This window comes from Oreochromis niloticus, linkage group LG12, assembly GCF_001858045.2.
Source record: "Oreochromis niloticus isolate F11D_XX linkage group LG12, O_niloticus_UMD_NMBU, whole genome shotgun sequence".
NCBI classification, from domain to species: domain Eukaryota; kingdom Metazoa; phylum Chordata; class Actinopteri; order Cichliformes; family Cichlidae; genus Oreochromis; species Oreochromis niloticus.
This window is the reverse complement of record NC_031977.2, coordinates 28,442,552-28,465,724: the sequence shown is the minus strand read 5'-3', so window position 1 is coordinate 28,465,724 and position 23,173 is coordinate 28,442,552. Positions and strand designations below refer to the sequence as shown.

The 23,173-nt window shown below is 38.4% G+C and overlaps 2 protein-coding genes across 4 annotated transcripts; both read right to left on the bottom strand.

Moving 5' to 3' along the window:
* Positions 1 to 2,415: 2,415 nt before the first annotated feature.
* On the bottom strand, positions 2,416 to 11,259 carry LOC100707747 (selenocysteine insertion sequence-binding protein 2). 2 transcript variants are annotated; one of them, XM_013277616.3, is made up of 18 exons: positions 11,048 to 11,259; positions 10,496 to 10,614; positions 10,268 to 10,406; positions 10,111 to 10,180; positions 9,039 to 9,253; positions 8,849 to 8,933; positions 8,662 to 8,756; positions 5,753 to 5,896; positions 5,584 to 5,670; positions 5,389 to 5,490; positions 5,163 to 5,295; positions 4,858 to 5,024; positions 4,615 to 4,744; positions 4,359 to 4,518; positions 4,039 to 4,259; positions 3,424 to 3,578; positions 3,162 to 3,327; positions 2,416 to 3,044 (listed from the first exon to the last, which is right to left on the bottom strand). In XM_013277616.3, exons 1-18 carry the CDS (start codon positions 11,054 to 11,056, stop codon positions 2,920 to 2,922), a joined length of 2,322 nt encoding a protein of 773 aa, XP_013133070.1. In that variant the 5' UTR covers positions 11,057 to 11,259; the 3' UTR covers positions 2,416 to 2,919. The 2 variants fall into 2 exon arrangements, with proteins under 2 accessions (XP_013133070.1, XP_013133069.1); XM_013277615.3 differs by having other exon boundaries at positions 10,268 to 10,409; positions 11,048 to 11,258.
* Positions 11,260 to 14,615: 3,356 nt separating this feature from the next.
* Positions 14,616 to 22,339, bottom strand: LOC100708016 (major facilitator superfamily domain-containing protein 10). Of its 2 annotated transcripts, none has more exons than XM_003455264.5 (13): positions 22,179 to 22,339; positions 20,981 to 21,159; positions 20,392 to 20,488; positions 20,179 to 20,282; positions 19,892 to 20,050; positions 19,509 to 19,700; positions 17,194 to 17,296; positions 16,984 to 17,095; positions 16,790 to 16,898; positions 16,580 to 16,670; positions 15,552 to 15,599; positions 15,371 to 15,460; positions 14,616 to 15,239 (listed from the first exon to the last, which is right to left on the bottom strand). In XM_003455264.5, the coding sequence occupies exons 2-13, from the start codon at positions 21,131 to 21,133 to the stop codon at positions 15,136 to 15,138; spliced, it is 1,362 nt and encodes a 453-aa protein (XP_003455312.1). In that variant the 5' UTR covers positions 21,134 to 21,159; positions 22,179 to 22,339; the 3' UTR covers positions 14,616 to 15,135. The 2 variants fall into 2 exon arrangements, with proteins under 2 accessions (XP_003455312.1, XP_005459842.1); XM_005459785.4 differs by having other exon boundaries at positions 20,981 to 21,162; positions 22,179 to 22,338.
* Positions 22,340 to 23,173: the final 834 nt, after the last annotated feature.

The following is a 23,173-nucleotide window of genomic DNA, read 5'->3' as shown; positions in this document are numbered from 1 at the left end:
CATTAATTGTTGTGTTTTACTGATGTAAAGTTTATAATTAGATTTTTAAAATGCATTTTTGTAACATAATGCAAGGACTTACAGATAGGTAATACTAATGCATTACGCATGTAAAACGGCTAATTACATGTGGAAAATTAAAAAGAAATTGATGGGTTGTTTTTTTTTGGGGGGGGGTTATACACTCAATTAGAGAGACAGAGGGAGAGAGAGCGAGATCAGTAGTAGCAGAGTTCAAATGTGTTAACAGAGATGACATAATAAAATATGGAAAAATCATTGTTTGTTCATTTTCCCTCTTCCTGAAACTTAAATGCTCTCTACGGTCTAAAGTAGCATTTTGCTCCCACACATTTCATTTTTTCATAACTCGTTCATGTATGAACTAGCTCGTTCATCTCAGAAAAGGTGATATATTTTTTTTTTTTTTTTTTTTTTTAAATATACATTTTTACATACAAAAACCAGAATGTCAAAGATGTATTGGCTCATCACAATCCATCACCAGTCACAGGTTATTGCCTGTAAAATGACAAATGTGACCTTAAGAACAATTTGGATAAAGACTCATTATTAGGTGATCACTGTGGGCAAGTTTCACTACAACCAGACCAATACTGTAGGAGCAGCAGCAATTCTTACTCCCGTTTAGCATTTATTGAGAAATTTTGATTAAACGAATATTTTATGTTTATTTGAGCAGACACCTGGAGGTTAGACTTTCAGTTCTCTATAATATTGGGGGGTATCTCACCCAAATGTACTCAAGCCTCTACTCTTGTGCATTAATGATTCACTTTTGAGTTGTGATTACACAAATGACACTTAAAACTGATATTTTAAGAAAATTAATCGCCTCCAAACTAATCACAAAATAATGTAATTCAATTGTTCTTGGAAAAGTATATTTTCTATAGTTAAGTAATTATAAAAAATATACCATTTTTTTAAAAAAAAACTCATCTCAACAGTGTGGCAATACATGCCTATCAGCATTTTTGGAGCTTACTAAATATTTATTATCTGTATAATTTGATTATAACAAATGTAATAAAACACATTTGTTGGTTTATGGCCACTTTTTTTTTAGGTTTAAACAATAAATCTACACAAACAATACACAAATTGAATGAATGAGACTAAACATTCATGTTAAGATATGCACAGACAATTTTAAACAACACACATTTTACACGGGTGTCACACGACACGTTTCCTTGCAATACAATTTAAAATGTATGAGCCCCAGAGCAACATAATGATTTTTGTTACATTTGAAAATGTCTCTTATGAAATTTATTTTTGCATTTCTCCCTCACATAAATCACAAACGTGATAATGATCTTAGAACCACTTTGCATGAACTCAATTCCAATCTTGTATATGATGGACCACTCTGAAGCTTCGTCTACACAAAACATTTGTAAAACTTCACACCTACTTTCCATAAATGGAAAACATGTCAGAATTAGGTCACAGTAATCTGCACTCCCTCCATTGCAATTTATTGCTGTGATTGTCACCTAGCACGTTGGATTCTCATTTTCCTTTTTCCTATTTATTGCAATAAAAAGTCGAGAGCTACCTGCTAATATTTTGTAGTAGTTGCCATTAAATGTAATAACTAAAATGTAGAACCATGTAATATCAGTCAGGCATTCGATATTAAAATCCCAGCTTGGTTAATAATAAAGCTCAGTTTAATGGATTTGTTTTTTTCCCTGTGAAATATCCTGTGGAAACCTGTCAAAAACTGAACCGAATGTGTAGAAAAGATTTGTATTTGTGTGTAAAATTTTGAAAATGTAAAAATAAAACTTATTAACGTGAGTGAAAGTCTAAGCAGTTCCAAGTGGATTCTTCAGTTCTTAAATCAAATTGATTTAAACCCTACCGAGGGTTGTGCTACATATGCTACATACTAATTCTAAGCGGTGTGAAAGTCACAAAAGTCTGTATTAAAAAAAATAATTTATGACTGTGCCATGTGCACTCTATAAACAAGTCACAGTAGTAATGTTTATTGTATATATCTTCTAACATAAACTGCTTTATGTTGATTTCTTGTGTACAGACAGTATGCTGTAGAGCATAGGTGTCAAACTCTGGCCCGCGGGCCAAATTTGGCCCGCAGCCTAATTACATTTAGCTAATATATATATTGTTTAGTATTAAGCTTTGCTTGTTCCATATTCAGTTTTTCAGCAAAACTTGTTTGAGTCCATAAGAAAAGATTCATTCTTATATCTGGAGGAAGATTTTTTTTCAATAAATATTAATGTTGGCCCGCGACTTTGTTCCAGTTTTGAATTTTGGCCCACTGTGTATTTGAGTTTGACACCCCTGCTGTAGAGACTGGTATGCAGCATATGCTATAGAACATGAATGTGAACATTAATTGGAGAAGAACAAACATTGGTTTATCATTGTTTTTTAAATTAATGTGCAACTTCAGTGTCATGGCAAAAGCATGGTAAATTTAAACCATTAATTCTTTTAATATGCAATCTTGAACTTGCTCCACATATTTACAAAGGATGACACAACTCTTTATTCAAAACCTTCAAATTTTACTGGAGTCAAGGAATGTCACTATGTCAAAATTTCATTTCTTTATGTAAAATGACACTAAAATGTCAAAATCATTTGAACTGAAGTTGATTATTAAGGAAAAAAATGCAGTGTTAAATCATCATACATCCCCTTAACATCCTCCACACAGGGTCATGAAGCTGCTGATAATTCATATTGTGGGATCTCTTCAAGTTCAGCCCTACTAAGTTGGTGATTTACCTGACAAGAAATCACAAATAATTGGAATAAGCGCTAACATGATACTGACAAAGTCCCGGAAAGCTGTGAGCCCCAGTTTGAGAAACAAGGGGATCCATTTTTCAGGCACAAAAGGCTTCACAACTGTTAGCTCTCTTCATCATCAGTGTTTTCAGTACATTCATTGTCCAGGTGCATGGACTGCAGCTGCACCTCAAAGTCCAGTAATGTGTGGTTATACTCCTTCTCCAACATTTTCTTCCAGATTTTTACTGAGAAATGGAGACAACATGTAATTATTTTGTACAGTTTCACGATTACTGTTAGAGACACTTTGTTTTTTACTAGACAGAGCAATATCATCGCTATCTAATGTTACAGTTACTTACTGTATTGTGGTTCCTCTGGCTCTTTTACATCTGGATCAGGGACAGGTTCTTCAGTGTTTGTTTCAAGCTCTGCCTCTGCCTGGTCTCTCTGCTCCAGGCTTGACACCATTGCTTCATAGGCTGCCCTGGCCTCAGAAGACAACTCAATCATCTTATGATAATAATCCTGTAGGTAAGAGAGTTTCAGGCTCATGTGAAATTAATTATTAATGTCATCTTAAAGCAATAATTGTGTGTACATTTGCATAACAATAACTCTGACCTGTGCACCATCATAGTTGAAGATGCCGACCAGGCTGACAGGCACGGCCTTGTTGACACAGCGTCCCAAAGCTTTTCTAGAGAGTGCAAATATGAACGGCACACCCTGCTCACGACATGTATTGATGATTGTGTGGAGAGCCTCATCCAGGCCACCTGTGAAAGGTGATATTTTTGCCCTTTTCATGCAATTGTAAGCATTCCTTGTACGTCACAGCTCTCAGGATCACATTTATGAATGACTATGTGACAATTCTTGCTTTTCCATTTTGCTTGATAAATCAGAAAACAAATTTTGATTTGAAGATTGTGATTTTAAGACCAAAAAACCTTTCTAAAATGCTGACCGGGAATAATGTGCTTTTTAAAAGCAATAACATAAAGCTAGAAAAAAAGGAGATAATGAAGTTCTGAAACTGTAATGGACGTGTTTAAAAATATGAAGTGACCATAAAGTATTGAGATGTATACATATAACTCCTGATGATCGTAGCCTAGACTTGAATTTTAGAGTAAAAACGTAAAGAACATGAAATTTGGACTTGCCCAAATTTTTAAAAAAAGGTTCAGAATTCCTAGTTTCAAACTGAGAGCCAGCTATCAGGTCTTATAGTACCTTTGGCCTGGATGCGTTCACAGTTAGGTGAGATAATGACACACTTGATCTTCCTGAGTTTGAGGTGCTTGTGGACCTCCCTAAGGCCCATCACAATCCGCCTCTTCATGCGGGCCTTCATGGGGTCCTTCTGGTACAGGCGGTCCTGGAACCGAACCAGCTCCTTTAGCAGCAACGTCACGCACTCATCCACATCTTTGCTCAGCATCTGGCTGCAATAACTGAAATGCAAATGAAAATGAAAACGCGATGTACTGAGGGTGCAAGCAACCAACATCAACTTGTGACTGGACATGCAGTGAAGCACGCAGCAGTCTTACTCTCTGAATTTTCTGCTGTGGATTTTAGGTGCTGGGTATGACTGAGGTGAGGGGATTTGTTGCTGTATAGTCTCAGTTTTGTCTGTCTCTTCAGCTTCTTCCACGATCTGACACATGTCGTTTAATTCATCAAGTCCCTCTGCAGGAGAGCCAACCTCATCTATGGTTTGAGAAGCACAAAATGTTGGAAATCATTCATTTCCAACAGCTCAGAACAAAGCATACTGGCAGCAATCGTTTCACTGCGTGCTCTGACCTGTGGCGTTTGTGTCACACTGCTCTTTTTCTGTACAGTTACTCGCAAGTTTATACTCGCTTTCGGGCAGCAGTCCTCTCTCCTCCAGTAAACGCCTCTGCTTCCTCTCCTCTCTCTCTTTCAAAATGACCTGAGGAACCAAGACAAGAGTTCAAGCCTATAAACAGAGCTGCACAGCTGAAATGAATTCTCATAAAATTGATTATATTTGTCTTTATTGCATAGTAAATAAATGAACTTTGCCTTCTTCAGAGGAGTTGGTTTCTTTGCTTTGGGCACCTCTCTTTGCTTGCCTTTCTTCACCAAAGGACTAGTTGAATCCAGGGGATTGTGTGCAATTTTATCCTGCTGCCACAGAGGCTTCTTCTGGGCAGATGTTTGCTTCTGAACGACAGGTAGTCCTCCACCAACTACAAATACAGGAATACTTATTTTTCATCAGGTTATGATAACATGCACTCCAAGATCGGGGTTAGGAAACTACTTAAATTAGCATTATTCTTCAAAATACAGTTCAAAGTGATATCTATCAAGCCAACCTGACCAACCTGTGAGAATGACTGGCTTAGCGTCCTGCTTGGTTTTCTGAGACTGCTGCTTTTTTTCCAGGGTGGCCAGCATGTTTCCGATGTCCAGTTGCATAGGAACCTTGCTCTTTTTCCCAGAGCCTTTCTCGCTTTTCTAGAAATCAAGTAAACAAGAACAGAACTGCACATTAAAGTCAAACCTGTTTCCAGTTCTAAAGGTGAATTTTAATGTACACAAGACACAAACCTGCCCTTTTTTTCCTGTTTCAGTGGGTTGTGTCTTTGCTGTGGGCGATTTTCCCTGGTTCTGATCAGCAGATTGATGCTGACTTCCTTCTCTTTGGTTTTCCTTAAAGAGAATGTAAAAATCACCATCATAAAAAATATTAGTGTAAATTAAATTTTACACTAACATATATATATATGATGAAATGATAAGTACCTCATTGCATAGTTTTGTATTGCTGCTGGTTATTAACCTTTCAGTCTTTGACAAAGCAAGAGTCAAGTCTGGGAACTCCTCTTCATCCTTCAAAGAAAACCATACAACAAAAATAATCCTTCTCCCAGCAACAGAACAAGTTAAATGAAAATTCAGTGATTTTTTTCACCTCAAATTTTGGAGGCTCTTGATAAATCACTGGCTCTGACGAGCCACCTCCTGCACCTTCTCCGGTACTTTTCGCCTTCTTCTTTTTCTTTCGCTTTTTCTTCCCTGGAGCCATCTCTTCCTCCTGTGCAGCCATGCTCTCAATCTGATAAGATATAAAAATGACAAAGCTCAAACACCCCATGAAAATATACAGGTTTACTGCACAGGTCTGTGAAAGCTTAGCTTTTTGTTATGTTGAATAACCCATTTGATAAATTCTGTTATATCAAGGTTGTAAACACCATGACATATAGTCTGTGTGTCTATAATGACATGTTTGCTTGATGTTCATAAATAATGTCTCTTTGGCCTCATTACTCCGTTGCCTTGCTCATTTTGGTTTGGTTTACAATGTCTTTGTAAATAAAGAACAGCTCTTCACAGTGTTCACAGCTCACAGCTCCAGTGTTGCCATAGTTTAAACACAATTTTAAGTACTGCACCCTAAAGACTGTGCTGATAATGTTAGAGATTTACATGGCTGTTGTGAATGGCATTTTTTGTTGTTGTTAGATCAAGAGATTTATGATAATCCACAATGAAAGTTCAAACAAAGTTCAAAAAGATTTTTGGAGGTGGCTTAGACAACATAATCATATGCATACTATATGCAACTATATCTGCCTGTGCTAGAATGACTTAGACGGTTAGAAGCAATATGTGTCTCACACAGTGCACAAACTCTGTCAGGGTGCTGCTGCTTCCTGAACATAATGGAGGGAGGTGTGCCTCATTCAGAGCTAGAACACGAGTCCCTCTGTGCTGATTGCAAAAGAGGTACAAGTTGCAAACCTGCAAATGGAGCTGCTAAATGTGGAAAGTGAAAAGAGGCATAATTATCACTGCTTTGACTGTGACGCATCTCAGGTGGTCAAGCTAATATGGCATTAAAAACTATAACTACCTTGAACTTCAGCAGGTGTGCTGTGTCCGATTTTATGACTATTGCAAGCTGGCATGCTGTAATTTCATTTACATTTATAAATAAAATGACCACTTCAAGAGAACTTTTATTGCTTCTTGCTTTTTCTGTGAGGGTGCACAGCCTCTGTGTGGATGCAGAGTGTAAGAGAGCAGTGGGAGTAGGGCTGGGTATCGTCACTGATTTCTAGAATCGATTTGTTTCCGATTCACAAGGTCCCGAATCGATTCGATTCGATTCAATTAAATTCGATTTGAATCTGGGAAATTTTGACAGTCAGAAATATTATAATTCAGATCAGTACATTTACATATTTTTGTATCTATAAAAAGGAAGCTGACACACGCAAGACTTTATCAAAGGTGTGAGCATCACAGCAGATGCCTTTGTGTCAAAGTAGCTGAAGATAAAACACAGAAAAACATGAAGGTGGTTTTCCTGGCCTGGGATTTTATAAAAATATTCTGCAGTTCATCAAAAACGAAAGAAAACCATTAATCAACATATGAACGTTACCTGTGACGTTACAGCGGTTTTATTAGAGACACGGCTAAGCGTTTTGCATTTTGCATAATTTTAAAAAGTTTAAATTTGTTCAGTATTGAACGGCAGAAATTAGGTTTTCTTTTCGGAAGTATGTAAAAGGAAAAAAAAAGAAAAAAGCGTCCGACAGCGCTGTAAACAACGGTAGACTTGTGCGTAACAAGCAAGCGAATAATGCAGAAAACAGATTTTTAGACGGGAAACTGTTCTTGAAGTACAGAGAGAGAGAGAGAGCTGTGCATGAAGTGTGATTTTTATCATGGTGGAAGCAAAACAGTAAAAGTCAGAGTGATTTGATGACGATGTTTATGTGAAGTGTAGTTTGGATCTTCTTTTGCTGCTGATTCAGTCAATATTGTTTGGAGAGAGATAAAACTAACAGCATTAGAATCAGCGCAAAAAGGGCGTGAACACAAAGCGCGGACCCGCCGAAACATCAGAATCAGCGAGCTGTCGGCTTTCAGCCCCGACCGTGTCCGTGCAGTTGTTGTGCCAAAAAGTGATTGTCTGCCAGAAAGTGATTGCCGTCCGCGGGAGCGCGCGCAGCCGCTTAAAGCTGCAGCGCCCGTCGGGTGAGAAAGGCGACATCTCACTGATTCTGATCCGCGGGTCTGCGCTGTGTGTTTACATCCTTGTGCAGAATCCGTGTACCTGCTCTCATTTACTGTCTTAGCTGTTTGGTGGTTGTTGAAATTTTGTGAGGTTTCACCTGAGATTCTGGCGTTTCGGGCAAAATAAATTTATATTAAAAAATCGATTCTGGATTTTAATGAATCGATTTCACGTTATCCAAGCCAGAATCGATTTTAATCGATGAATCGATTATTAAAACCCACCCCTAAGTGGGAGCTCTGTTGCAGAGTAATACTGTCCACATATTTCTAATCAGTCTGAAAAATCTACCTACATCAAAAATGAATAAAAAAGGTAAATTACAGAAAAACAAAAGCTACTAAATGGATAGTGCATAAGTGAAATTAAGTTTGATGATTATTGCTATGCAAGAGACATCAAGAGCCATTTAAAAAACAACAACAAAATGAATACATACATAACTCACAAATATTCAGATATATTTAGTAATATTTAGTTACAGCCTTACAGATTTCTTTCTATCTACACATTACACACTCATATGTAGGTATGAGTGTGTAATGTGGTAAGTAAATAAACTGTGATGCAGAGCAGGAGTAGTGAGAAGGTTGTTTCGCCTTTCTTACAGAATAATGAAAAAAAAATTAAATGTGTTCACACCAAAAATCAAAACATGGGCCCAGATAAGAGCCAGAAAATAAATGGTAGCTTACCTCATGAAAATAATTAATCCACTTAAGGATTTTTAAGATCTGCTGATTGCCTATGAATCTGATATGACTGTTGAGAATCTAAAACATGCATCGTACCTGCATACTGTTACAGCTGATTGTCATGTCATTGGGAACAAGTTTCTTCGGAGGCTGAGAGGCAATGTTAGCCCAGGACGTCACCACCGGTTGAACTGTGCACCAAATAAAGATAATCAATGTGTGAAATATTATTAAAACTGCCTCAAAATTGCTGAAAGACAGACTAGAGTAAATCTGAGCCTACCTGCTTGGATAACTGGGATTTCTGGCTTTGCATCAGTGGCACACTCCCAGGGACCAGGTAGGGTAGGGGTTCCTCTGCTGGCAGACTATGCAACAAAAAAATTACAGCAGCAACAACATCATGAGTATAGCTTTCTGTAATGGGCAAGAGCTGTCACATAGCTTAACATTTGATATTCCCATGAGCTGACCATCCAAGAAGATGCCAGTTTTGGAGTTTGGGAGCTTGTGAATGGAGGACTTTGACCCCAGCACTCTTTCTGAGCAACAGGAGGAGCTGCTTTGGCCACTGAAACACCACCCAATTCTGGAAAATCTGCCATCTTCACTTCAAATGGGACAGAATTTGTCTGTGCTGGTTTTGGCTTCCCTGCAGAGGTTGGGGCAGATCTTGTATCTTTAAAACCTGTGAATGAATTATGAAACATTAAAGGAGAAGTATTTACATAAAGCAGTGGGTTTCAAACATTTTGTGCCCAAGATACTACAATTCTGGTCATCATTGGCCAAATCTGAACAAACAAACAAAATCTATAAGACAACAATATGCTAAAGAATCTCATCAAGAATGACTGCAGTTCTCACTGTATTCGATACTTTTGCTCTACGTCATCTCAAATGAATGTTGTCAGTTCATTCTTTAATGGCATTTCAGACCAAGGCACTTTTTACAGTTTATCTGCAGCATCTAGATCTTGCAAGATACCATTACACACTTTCACACAAACCATTAAATGGTCTTGCAGCTTCAGATGCAGAGCTCCTTTAAAGTTGGCCAAGCTTCTTTCAGAATCTCTCTGTGCCCCTTTAGCTTTCTTGGCACCATATTAACATTGCCAAACGTCTCCCAGAAGTTTATGCACTTAGGCTAAAGGGCACAGACATTCCAAATCTACGTGAAGCTGTAAGATAGGTAGCATTCACAATAATATCTACTGGGTCATCGGCATTGGTAGTTACTTGGAGTTTGAGTAACATCAGAAAACAACAAGGTTGGTGCACAAACATACCGAAGCCGCTAAAGCAAGAACGAAGCCTTTAATGTGTGGGCAACCCACAAGTTAGCCGATCATTCGATCCTCTTTGTCCTGCTGTATATGGCAGCAATGCTTGCAAGCTTGATACTAAAACCCATGGGACATTTGGGAATCACTGACCACAAAATTATTTTCATTGTTGAAAATACTTTGGTCGGTTACTTACGCAATATAACCACTAGCAGGAAAATTCACAAAATAAGTTAATACCATGCATATCATTTACCTTTTTTCTGCACGTCCACTGAGGTCTTGCCCATGATTTTGCCTTGAGAGTCCTTTTTGTTTTGAGGTGTCTGTGAAGATGAATTATAAAATAACACTTTACTTCATGAATAAAGTTTGTTTATATGTAGGTCTCTGTAAATCAAAATAAAACCAACCTTTGCTTGGGGATCCCGTTTGGTCCTATCACTCTGTAAGTTATCACTGGCCTCTCTAACAGGGCGCCTGCTGCTGTAGCCGTGACTCCTCGGTGCATCTCCTCCTCTTCCTGCTGGCTTTGGGCTCAGACCTGACTGGCTTCTTAACAAATTGTAACAACATGAGCACCTGATGATCTAGGTCAAAAGCCAAATGATTAAACACCCCTGGAAATGATATCTTCCTACCCTCTTGAAATCTGATCGGAGGTATAAGGGTTTGGTAGAATCAGAGGTTGCTCTGATGCTGATGTGTGGGGCTCTGCAGGCGGTTTCCTCGACCCCCTCTGGTGTTTGTGGTCAAAGTCCTGGAAAGCAAAGCAGATGACAGTTTCTTCTTCTGCCACCAAACACCGTACTGGTGTTTGACCTTTGGCAATCACGCCATTAACTCCAAATTCGAGTAAAATTTGGATAAAGAGATTTAGCTTAAGACTAACCACTATATCGATGTTTTGGACTCACGATGCACTTGATTACAGAACAGCCAGCTCATGTTGCACAATAGTAACTGCCGGTGTTCTGCCGGGTTGAAAATGTCTTACAGTATAACTGAACTGGTAGTTCGTTAGTGTGGTCAAACCACACGTTGTCTTAGCAGTATCTCACTCGTGTAACTAACAGCTGAAGTTTGCTAAGAGTTAGCTCACGCTCAGCTGCATGCACTAACATTCGTTAGCTTTCTAGCTAACTAGCTAGCTAAAGAAAAGAATAAACGTAGCGTTCATTTTCATAAAATACCTTGTCCATCTCTCTAGTTGAAGTCACATCTTCATATAAGCGTATACAAGTCGCCAGGCTCCTTCTTACGAGTGTGCAGACAATATTCTACCCCAAAAGTGTGTACATGGCTAACCAGGCTAAGCAACCTGTTTGACAGCATGTAGCCGGAGCAGCTAGCTGAGTGAAACAGCTGGTGTTTACATGTGCAGTCAGGAGATCCACAGCGACACCCTCTGATTTAACAACGTAAACAGTTTTACGAGTATTCCTGTTTATTAACCCCATAATAACCCCCTATAACTCTATACTTTGTGCATATATGTGTATATATAAAACATTATATAAACATGTCAGGAGGACACCAGATTAACTTTGTTGCTTGGCCCTACTTAATTTTAGTAATTAAGTTGCTTAAAATTGCACTATATACACTGACGCTGGCTTCGTAGTGTAGTGCTTTGCGTTTTTAGATTTTGCTTCTTTAACAAAACTGAAAAGCTTTACTCTGAGTACCAAAAGTCAATGTCTGGTTAATTTATATAGCACATTTCATTATAAGCCTGCTTTAACTCAATATGCTTTACACAGAAGATAAAAACACAAAAACCTATGCAAGTTTATGATGAAAACAAAACGAAGTAAAGCGCAAATCCACACACAGTTATTAACTGTAAACCTGTGTGAACAAAAAGCTTTGAGCACAGATTAGATTGACTTTAGGTCAGCAGGCAGCTTAATCCAGAGAACACGACCATACGTGAAAGCACCCTCAGCACACTTAGATCTAACTCGGGAGACAGTTAAAAGATCTTCACCTGAAAACCTGAGAGGACTGATTGAGTAATAGACACTGAACAAGTCAGAGGTTTATTGGAGGAAGTCAGAGGTATACTATACAAACCATTGAGAGCGTTATGGGCTAATAGAAGGATTTTATTCAGCTGGGAGCCTGTGAAGTGACTTTAGCACTGGAGTAATATGGTCCAGTTTTCATGTCAGGACTCGCCGCTGAACTCTGGACAAGCTGAAGTTGTCCTACTGGTAATTTGGATAATCCTGCAAACAGAGCAATAGTCCAACCTGCTGAATACTTGGACCAATTTCTCAGTTAGTTTGTGATTAGGATTTTCTAACTTTACTGAATTTTAATATATATCTGTGGTAGAAAGCAGTTCTGGTGACCTTATTGATGTGATTATTAAAACTGAGATCACTGTCCAAAATGCTGCCAAAGTTCCACACAGAAACACAGTGAGTGTGAATGGGATGATAAATATGAAAAAAATGTTCTCTCTCTGACTTTATGGACCAGCAACAAGGATTTCCACGTTGAGTTTTAAAACATTTCTAGACAGCCAACTGTTAATGTCATCAGTGCATCGGTTTGCGAACAGAGGTTAGATCATCAGAAAATGATAAGTACAGCTGTGTACCATCTGTGTAAGTATGACAGGATATATTGTGATTCTTTATGATAGTGCTAAGGAGGAGCATGTGAAGGTTAAAGAGTAATGGACCAATGACAGACCCCTGAGGAACCCCTGATTTAATTTCTGTTAAACTTTAGGGCCAGATGTGTTGCAGTGGCACAAATTTGTGTTTTAGAGTAAAAAACTTTTTTTTTTCTTTTTTAGTGCCTTTCAGTACAGCCATTTCCTTTTCCAAGGTGCAAAATATAGGAGAGGAGGAGGAGAAGAATATTTAAATCAGTGGTACAAACTGAATTTAATCACGTTTTCAGCACACAAACTTTCTAAGATGTAATTCAAGCAAAACTGAGGTGATTCTGTTTGGTCCTAGTGGACCTTGTGTACCCTCCGCTATTGATTTGGGACCCCTGGCACAGTATGTTAAATCTTTCGTTACAAACCTGGGTTTTAAGATGGACAGTGATTTTAAATTAGACAGTCAAATTAGGGCTACTGTCAAGTCCAGTTTTTAAGGCGCTTGGCAAAGATAAGACCTATTTTATCCAGGCCGCATCTTGAAACGGTAATCCATGCTTTTATTTCATGTTGTTTAGATTACTGTAATGCACTATATTGTGGAGTTAGTCAGCATCTTTTCTCTCGTCTGCAGCTGGTCCAAAATGCTGCTGCACGACTTTTAACCAGAGCTCGTAAAAGAGAGCACATAACTCCCATCCTGGCTTCACTCCATTGGCTGCCTGTATATCTTAGAGTTCATTTTAAAATTCTCATGTTTGTGTTTAAATGTTTAAACAGTCTTGCCCCAACTTACCTCTCTGAGCTTCTGCATCCTTACTCACCCCCCAGGTCTCTCAGGTCAGCTGACAAGCTGCTCCTGGAGGTACCCAGGTCCAAGAGAAAGCTCAGAGGGGACAGGGCCTTCTCTATTGCTGCTCCTAATCTGTGGAACAATCTTTCCCAGCACATTAGAGAGGCCCCTTCACTGTCCACTTTTAAAACACGTCTTAAAACCCATTTTTTACTCCTTGGCTTATGACACAGTCTGACCCTGATTTTATTGATTTTATTGTTTTAATCTAATGTGCTGATTTTATTGTTTTAAATGTAATTCTCATCATCTTTTTTTTATACTATTTTATTATTGTTTTTGCTATTTGTGCTAATTTTATTTATTTTAAATGTCATTTTAATAATAATTTTTATATATATATTTTATTTATTTATATTATTATTATTATTGTATTATTATTTTTTATCATGTTCAATGTATCATTTTTGGCATGTCAAGTGTACAGCACTTTGTGTTCAGCTGGGGGCTGATCTGAAAGTGCTATATAAATAAATTGCTTGCTTGCTTGCTTGCACAATTAACTGCTGACTGTGTCAATGTTTAACAGTGAAAAAACTTGATACGCACATGAACCGACTCCCTATGAAATAACTGCACTTTAGAAACAAGCGCAACTTTTTTAAATCAGCCACAAAACTAACCACACCTGTTTGGGGCTTGTGCTTACATGTTATTTTGCACCATGATGAGAACTGGTTGAGAACCTGAACTGTTAAACCAATTGAATAACAAAGTCTTTCACTCAAAAGTCACATGTAATATATCAAATTTAAGTGTATTTCATATTGTTTCTTTCATATCCTACATGGAGTGTAAGAATTTTCATGGATGGTGCTTACACTTTCCTTTGTTTTCACTGGAGTTTACATTTATATTAGTTTTCTTGATATGAAAGCTTTGAGCTGTGTATACTATACCCAGAGTAAATGAAGTTAAACTCAGATTAAAAAACAAAACTCATGAAGAATTTCCCTTTTTTGCATTTAGTCACTGTGACCTTGTGTTGCTTTGCTTGTATTTCACATCATAATCTTTATTTTTAAGTACTAAAAAATATCTAAAACATATCTAATCCTCGACGTGTCCAGGGTGTACCCTGCCTCTCGCCGAATGACAGCTGGGATAGGCTCCAGCACTCCCCCGCCACCCTGAAAAGGCTATGTGGAAGCGAATGGATGGATGGATGAATGGATGGATGAATGGATGGATATGTAATGTTTAAAAAAGTATTTCAAATACATTGTTGTGAAGTAAAATGTGTGCAGCAAAAACATTAAGTAGACCCAAATACTAAAGTACAAAGACGTTGATCAAAGCTTGTGTACAATATTTAATGTTCGGTTCACATTGAACTTTTTGTATAATTTTTCTAATTAATTCTAGGTAAGATAATTGTTCATTGCCATGGACTGATGTTTCATTCTCTTTAGTGAAAAATAGAACATCAAAAACTTTTATGTGAGTTAATGCTAAAGTATCCTTTGCAAAATAGAAAATCTTAGTGATTATTAAAAAACAACATTACAAAAATATTTGTGTAGCATGAGCACTAATATTACATGGAATTCCTTCTAACCCACCCAGTCTACAACACACACAGGTCTATATGAACACACAAACAACATTATATTCATTCATTCCTTTTTGGCATTTGTACCATCTTCTCATAATATTTTGTTTCCTTGTTTTGATCTTTGGCCAACAGTACGGAAAAGTAAACATCCCATTACTGTGAAATTAGTGCTTGCTTTCCCAGAAGATGTAAACATCATTGCATTAATGTAGGTAATGAAACACAAGCTGGTTTTTTTAAGTCTTTAACCTGCTCATTCCTCTTTTAGTCTCCTGGCTATGCCCAGGAGAGCTAAGGGCAAGACGAAGGAGGCCGATGTGATAAGAAAGCAGGTCTGTGCTCCAGCAATCCAATACACTGCAAACAAATCAGTTAAAACAAAACAAATATGAACATATATATATGTATATAAAACAAATAATTCAAATAGCACCATCTCAATAAAAAAGCAGCACTATGGCATGATGCTTTAGTTTCAGTTTCCTCACCTGAGGATGACAAAACTGGGCCCAACGCTCTGGCCAGGGCACCCAAACTACGCAGAATACCCATCACAGTGCCTTTCTGACTGGCTGAGCCTAGAGGAGTATTCACAGTGGGTAATCAGCAACAGTGCCAACATTATAGCACGATCAAAATATTTTTCAACAGATTTGATAAAAGGCTCACCGTGGTCAGAAACTAGAGTCGACAAGCAGGGAACAACTATGGCAGCCGCTGCAAGAATAGGATAATAAATACATAAGTTGGACATTTTTAAGTAAAATGCTATATAGCACAATGTCATATAATACAGTAACTATGTGATATTTTGCTTCGAAGAAAAGTTAGAGGATGACTTTATAAGAATAACACAAAGTACATTAAACTAAAGTGATATCATTCTCTTCTGTTAGGGAGCATAAAGCAGACTTTAAAAGAATGGGTCCCTACAGATTTGTTTAATATGCACACTGAACGACATATCCTGATCAAAATAACATCAAGATTTCTGGATGTTGCATCAGAATAAGTATCAGGTTAGACACGATCTTTCTAAAATTTTGGGGGCCAAATATAATAAAATTAGTTTTATTGGAATTTTGAAAACGAATGAAGAAAATCTCCAGACATCCAGGCCTTTGTGTCTGTAAGACATACCTGTGGTTTAGCTACATAATTTGTGTCAACTGGCTTCACAGAAAAATATAGCAGCATATAATCTGTATAGCAATGAAAATGTATGTAGGATTTTCTAATGACATTGTCTAAGATATTGTCTAAGGGAAGCAAATCTAAATAGAAGTGGTCCTAGTACAGAACCCTGTGGAACTCCACATGAGCAACATGAGTATAATTCATTCTGAAATTTGACTGAAACTCTTCAGATAAACCATTCCTCTGCTAATGACTGCTTGACTATATTATAGTTGTTCATTTAAGAATTTTTGAAATAAGAGAAGGGATGGGGATTGGTCTATAATAACTTAAGACAGCTGGATCAGGCAAAGGCTTCTCATGCAATAGTTTAATTACTGCATCCTTGAAAGTGTTCTTGGCAGTGTTCTTCTATTTTAACAGTGTAATGTCCTGTTATGTATTTTGGCAGCAGTTTATCACATAGTTTTTAGATTTATTTACACATTCTCGGGTGCTGTCAAGATAAGACAGATGAAACTGAGTTACTGCATATTTTGAATACGGTAATTTTGACTCACCAAAGGAATACAGTGCCAACCCAATGTACAGCATTGTTACATTCCACGATAACCCAATGATTACAAAGGCTGGGATCAACGCTATGATTGCCTAAAAACAAGAAAAGTGGTTCAATAAGGTAGACATTTGTGCAGTGATTTATCCCGTCCCATTAAAACTAACAACGGCATTAGATCAGTATTTGTCATGCGAGCAATTGGTGACTTTACCATACGAACAGCCTTGATTTGCTGCCCAGGTTTTATTCTGCGAGCATAACCCCCCTGGATTAAAGCCATGATGACACCAATAAAGAAGAACATCTTTCCCTGCTCCATGCTGTTAGAGAGAAAAGCATAAGGTTGCAGTTTGAATTTCCCTTTTAAGTCTGACAGAGTACACGGCCTTATCTTTGAGTTCATACCTTGTAAACTGGAAACGCTGGTGAGTAAGAAAACTTAAGGTGAACTCCAGACCAGAGAACAGGAAGAGGTAGCAGAAATAAACCAGCCCCAACACTCGAAGGCTCTGCATTCCTGTAAAACACAGCCCAACAGTGCATCACTGTGTTAAGGTTTATTCACTCTTTATAAACGGGACAATCACAGATGAATGCAGTGTGTACACTACTCACCGTTTCTTGAAAGTTGATCTTTTTTCTTACTAACAGCTGCAAAATAGAACAAGGATAATGGATGCAGCAGGTCCCTGCAGTCCCCACAGCCTGAAGACAAAGCCTAGAATGGAACAAGAAAAATGAACTGCATCTTTCTCTCAATGAATAATGATTTGAAAAAACAATGCTGTTTCTTCAGAAACAATAATATTAATGTGAACTTGTAATTTTTTTAAATGTAATTATTTTGTCTGGGGTGGGTAGGTGAAAACTGAGAAAAATCAGACATGTTCAATCCGAACAGTGATCACTGTCTCTTTGAAACATTCCTCGCCTGGTGGTTTCAGGAATGTTGCTCAATTTGGAGAGACATGCTCGTAAATCGTCGCCTTACTAATAAGGTGGTGTACACAGTGGATCAGCAGCCATAGACCTGTCCAGACATGCGTTAAGTGGAATGACAAAAATTGCTTAAAGTACACTTCATAAGGTTTTTTTTTTTTTTTTTAAAAACTTTCATATCATTTCTGCTGAACAAGGAACAAAGAGGATGGAAATACTCTAAACATTGGACATCAGTACATCCCGTGTTTAGCAATGTGCAACAAAGATATAAAGCTTGCTCAAATGTAATTTAAATATGACATGTTTGTTGGGGTGGGCACAACGGTGGCGCAGTGTTGCCTCACAACAAGAAGGTCCTGAGTTCGACTCTAGCACCTGGCCGAGGCCTTTCTGTGTGGAGTTTGGATGTTCTCTCTGTGTTTGAGTGGGTTTTCTCTGGGTTCCTCCCACAGTCCAAGGACATGCAGTTAGTGGGGTTCTGAACTGCCCAAAGGTGGGTTAATGTGGTTGTCTGTCTCTATGAGTTAGCCTTGGTCAGATTGGCAACCTGTCCAGGGTGTACCCCGCCTCTCTCTCTCTCCCTATGGTAGCTGAAATAGGCTCCAGCCACCCCACAACCCTGATAAGGATAAGCGGAAGAAAATGGATGGATGGGTGTTTGTTGGTGGTGGTCTGACTATTTCAGAAATTGATGATCTACTTGGATTTTCACACACAACCATTTTTAGGGTTTTCAGATAATGGCTCAAAAAAGACAAATTATTCAGTGAGTGGCAGTTCTTAGGATGAAAATCCAAAAGCCAGAGAAGAATAGCCAGACTTCTACGAGCTTTTAGGAGCACAACAGTAGCTGAAATGACCACTTACAACCCTGGTACGTAGAAGGACGCACAACATGTGCAACCTTGACACAGGTGGGCTAAGGCAGTCAGAATTTGGTTTAAACAACATGAAGGAATGGATTCATCCTGCAATGTATCATGATTCAGGCTGGTAGTGGTGGTGTAATGTGTGGGGGATATTTTTTGTACACAGTGAGTATTGTTGCTGACCATACCAGTCTTACCACAGTGTGCACATGTTCTGATGACTGATTAAAGCAGGATAATGTGCCATGTCACAAAAAATTAGTTCACTGCACTCAAATGGACTCCAAAGTCAGCAGATCTCAATCTAACAGAGCACCTTTGTGGAATGGTGGTACGTGAGATTCCCACCGTGTATCTGCAGCTGACAAAATCTGCAGTTGAAACTGTGTGGTGCTCTCCTGTCAGTGTGGGCCAAAATCACTGAGAAGTTTTTCCAGCACCTTGTTGAATTTATGTCTTGAAGAATTAAAGTAGTTCAAAAGGAGGGCAAAGGATGGTCCAGCACCCAGCAGCCTGTTACCTTAGCTCAGCATGAAAAATTGAAAACATTGGGAAACAGATACTGGTACTTATATTGGCCCTTATTGAAGTACTTTGTATTTAAGGTGTGTGATACTTCCTCTTCAGGGGAAAAAAGTACTTTCTTACTAAACTACATATATTTTCCAAACATAGCAAATAATAGATTTTTAGAGAAACATATTGTAAACACAATACAAATATATAGTTACATTGTTTTTGCTACTGTTAGATCAGTATGTTGTCAAATACAGTGGATGTCCTTACATGGTCATTTCAGACAAACAGTTCTGGCCATTACTAAAGCAGTCCCACCCATTTGCTGTTGGGTAATAGGGAAGGAGAACTGAGCTAAAGACTTCTTGTTTGAGACAAAGTCCAGTGTAAGATAAATGAGCACTGTTTTGAATTGTGTGTCATGGAAATCTACACAATTGTAGGATAATAGGTCAACTTTAAGTTAAAAAGTTTAATACTTGTTCTACCACAGCGTGTTTTGGGAATGCATACTGCACAACTGATGGCTGGAAAATTTATGTCTGCTGTTTAAAACTGCATTTAGTTCCATTTGCATTAGCAGGAGTGTCTCTATAAACTAACCTTGACGTCCTTTGTTAATGTTTCTGGCAGCATCAGCCAAATAAAGAGCAGATCAGCAGTGCTGAAAGCCAGGGCGAGCAGAGCTGGAGTGAGGTAGAAGACATTTCCTGTTGCTTTGGAGCTGATAGCAAAGTAGGCGCCCATCAGAGGCCCCACAGTGAAGCCCAAGGAAAAGGCAACACCGATCATGGCCTGATTACAACAGAGGGAAACAGAAAACAGAAAAACACTTTATTCATCTATTCTCAATACATGTGAGGGTCATGCTAAGCTAAGTGTACTGATAACAAAAAAAAGTATGTATAAATATAACACAAAGTAATTTTAATTAATTTCACTTCAACAAAACATTTCCTGTAATGACCACAAATATTTCTGCCTACCATTCCTCGGTTCCGTGCTTTCGGGCACGGCAGGTCGGCTATGATGGCAGTGCAGAGGCTGACGTTGCCCTTACAAATGCCCCCAATTACCCGAAACAAAAGGAACATGCTGAAGCTCCGGGAAACAGCCCAGACTGCATAGGAGGACATCAGCCCTAACTGATACACAAGGCATCCAATTAGATGTGAATGAGTCAGCTCTGGAGAAAGGACTGTGTGTTTTCTTACAGCACGAAAAGTGATAAACAAAACTTTAAAAAGTCGTGAAAAAGTGATGTTTTCCTCACTGTGGTGAGCATAAGCAGGGGTCGCCGGCCATAGGAGTCTGACAGAGCCCCGGTTACAGGTGATGCCAGGAACTGTAGCAGAGAAAACAGTGACCCAATCAGACCTGTAGGGGAAAAAAGGAGCATTATTAAACCAATGAGCCTGCAAAACCGAAAATATAAATTTGACCTTAATGTTGAATAAATCTGATGTTTAAAATTAATCCAATATACCTCCAAACAGGACACTGTTGTATTTCTTTTCCAAAGGAATCCCAACAGCCTCCCGGAACCAGTCCACAACAGACTGAAGAGACTGGTACACACCATCCTGCCCACACACAAACAAAGCAGCACAGAGCTATAGTATAAATACCAGCAAAGTGGTTGTTTCACCATGACTCAGCAGGCGGATTCAGCCACTGACTAATCTAATCAAATCACTCATGAGTTTGTTACAGTTTTTATGGAGGAGATTCTTCACACAAAACCATCTTTGTTCGAGGATGTGTTCACAATGTAGAAATGGTCTGTTGAGGAAATGCCATTCAAAAAATCCTATCTAACAATTTTCACACTGCAAAAAAATGTCTTCAGTAAACACTGTTACTCTTATTTCAAAAGCATTTTGAAATAAGTGACATCATCACTGGCAGGAAATAAGGCTGCTGGAATCACCTTCCAAGTTTTAATGCTTTCAACCTGTTTCCTTGTGATGTATAGCAGGCTTAACATCTTAATATCTGCTGTGATTTTAAAAGTGCCTTTAAGTGATTATACTGCTATAAAAAATAAAAAAAATTTTAAAAAAAAAAAGACCAACCCCGCTTTCTGCGTAGTGATCCAAAATAGAAGGCAGCAGAGGTAGAATCAGAGTGAATCCCAGCAGGTCCAGCAGCAGGATGATAAACACAATCTTGATGACCTTTGTGGAGAAGGTGCCTTCATCTTCCTTGGATTTGTTTACGGCTGACATTCTTCCACCTGATAGTGTTTCTTTTCCTGCTGTACAAAGAACAGCACTTTTAATATAGTGTATTAAATAAACTGAATTACTGCAACTGAAATAGGTCTCTATTTCTCTTATCACTTAAATGTGTAGGTACAGTACTTGTACCATGTGTATTTTTAAAGCTATTTTATTTAGTTAAATTTAGTAAAATAATTTCTATTCAGTTACTCAGTGTGCTGACATTTTACTCCAACTGTGGAAAACGCACTTGTTAAAAACAGAAATAATCATTCATTCAAATAAGCCGGAGCATCCAGGGCTGGGTCGGGGAGGGCATCCAGCATAAAAATCTGTGCCAAATCAAATATGGGATTCATCTGCTGTGGTTACCCAATGTAAGAGAGGGCGCAGGAGAATACTGTTATCAAGTACAAAACATTGTTTAGTTGCATATTTTGGTTTCAACAGCTTAAAAAAAACGAAATAAAACTGAGAGGGTCGCTTTTACCCTAAAGGTAATTACAGTTAGTATCACTACTGAGTCCTAGAGCATTAAAACACTTAAATACTCAAAGAAGTACCTGAAGACTGTACAATATTTGAGTAGATGTACTTTCGATTAAGATTGTAAAAATGTGGACGCTATTAGTATGTAAAAAGAAGCTTTTCCTGGGTTGGACAGGTTTAAAATATAAACTGATGTAAACGTTTTGTATCGGTAAACTTGTAATTACCGACACCGTTCATTAACCACATCTACTTACAATAAGTAATCAGGAAACAGAGGCAGAGAAACGTGTTGGTCAAGGAAGGAGGAAACAATTCCTACAGCCTTCCTGCTCAGAGCAAATCCACCTCAGTTTGTATGAACTTAAAAATCATCAACACACAAACGTGTTAGGTTGTGCTTTCAAATACCTTCATCTAAAAGCATAAAACACGTTTTTCTACATGTAAATGCTTCGGATCCAGTGGTACTGACCAATGTTTATCAGCATCGCCTTTTTTCCCTCGATTTTTCTCCCTATATATTTTCTCTAATGGAAAGACTTGAACACATTTAACTTACCCAGTGTGCGCAGAGCGGTGGACTCAGAGAAGCAGATCAAAGTGAGGACTAGTTCACCTCGACCTGGCTCATCAGTCAGTCCATTATTGAGTACACACCAGGAAGCGGCGTCTTCTTACATTTTGGACGACAAGAGTGTGTCGTAACCAACGCAAACACAAGAAAATGCTGCCTTCACGTGACCCTCGTAAGCTCGTATTTTCGCCTTTCTCCCTCGTAAAGTTTTTTTTTGTGGTGGTGCAACAAATCTTTTGATTCAGCGCGTCAAAGCAGTGCTTAGAGAATTTATTGAAACAATAAGGCTGTAATGCCATGTGGTTCACTTTGATGACTGGAATATAATCAAACAGTGGCATGGCCAAACGTTGTATTGTCATATTAACACCATTACTGCTGGCAGAGTGGGCCATAAAAAAATTGGAGGAAACTGGACAAGTGAAAAGACAGCCTTTCAGTTGATCCATCTTCTGCTCGCTGATGCCTCATCAGAAATGGTTTCAGTGGCTGTCAAGAAGCCATTGGTAGAAAACAGGGAGAAAATGCTCAGTATGCCAAATTACACAAGATCTGGGCTGAAAATCAGTGACAGAAGTTCTTATGGAGGGATGAATCCAGATGTGAAATGTTTAGTTCAAATCATCAATATGTATAGAAGAGGTTATGGTGGAGGTGCTGTCATGGTTTGGGGTTTCATTTCAGCCAGTGGTGTTGGGGACCTTATTAAGAAAGGTTTTGATCAAACATGGAAAACCTCCAAACATGGCAAAATTGGCAACATTTTTCACGAGACTGATCCCCAAACACACCTCCCATGCAGTGAAAGAGTATCAGGATAGAAAAAAAAAACACACACACACACAACTGAACCCAATCAGTCACGGATTTTCCTTCCCAGAGCCCGGAACTTAATATTACTGAAGCAGTGTGGGATTATCTTGACAGAGCACAAAACCAAAGTCAACAAACGTCCAAAGAAAAATTACAAAGGGAAGCAC

Bases quoted from the DNA above. Each gene is read 5' to 3' on its own strand.
- LOC100708016 (XM_003455264.5), bottom strand. From the start codon at position 21,133: ATGTCAGCCGTAAACAAATCCAAGGAAGATGAAGGCACCTTCTCCACA. The intron at 20,051-20,178 runs GTGAGGAAAACA...CTTGTGTATCAG, and splicing joins CCCTGCTTATGCTCACCACA to TTAGGGCTGATGTCCTCCTA. The intron at 15,461-15,551 runs GTGAGCCTTTTA...ATACTCCTCTAG, and splicing joins GACTCTAGTTTCTGACCACG to GCTCAGCCAGTCAGAAAGGC.
- LOC100707747 (XM_013277615.3), bottom strand. The intron at 10,181-10,267 runs GTTGGTTTTATT...TCATCTTCACAG, and splicing joins AACGGGATCCCCAAGCAAAG to ACACCTCAAAACAAAAAGGA. The intron at 4,519-4,614 runs GTCAGAGCACGC...CTCAAACCATAG, and splicing joins GTGTGACACAAACGCCACAG to ATGAGGTTGGCTCTCCTGCA.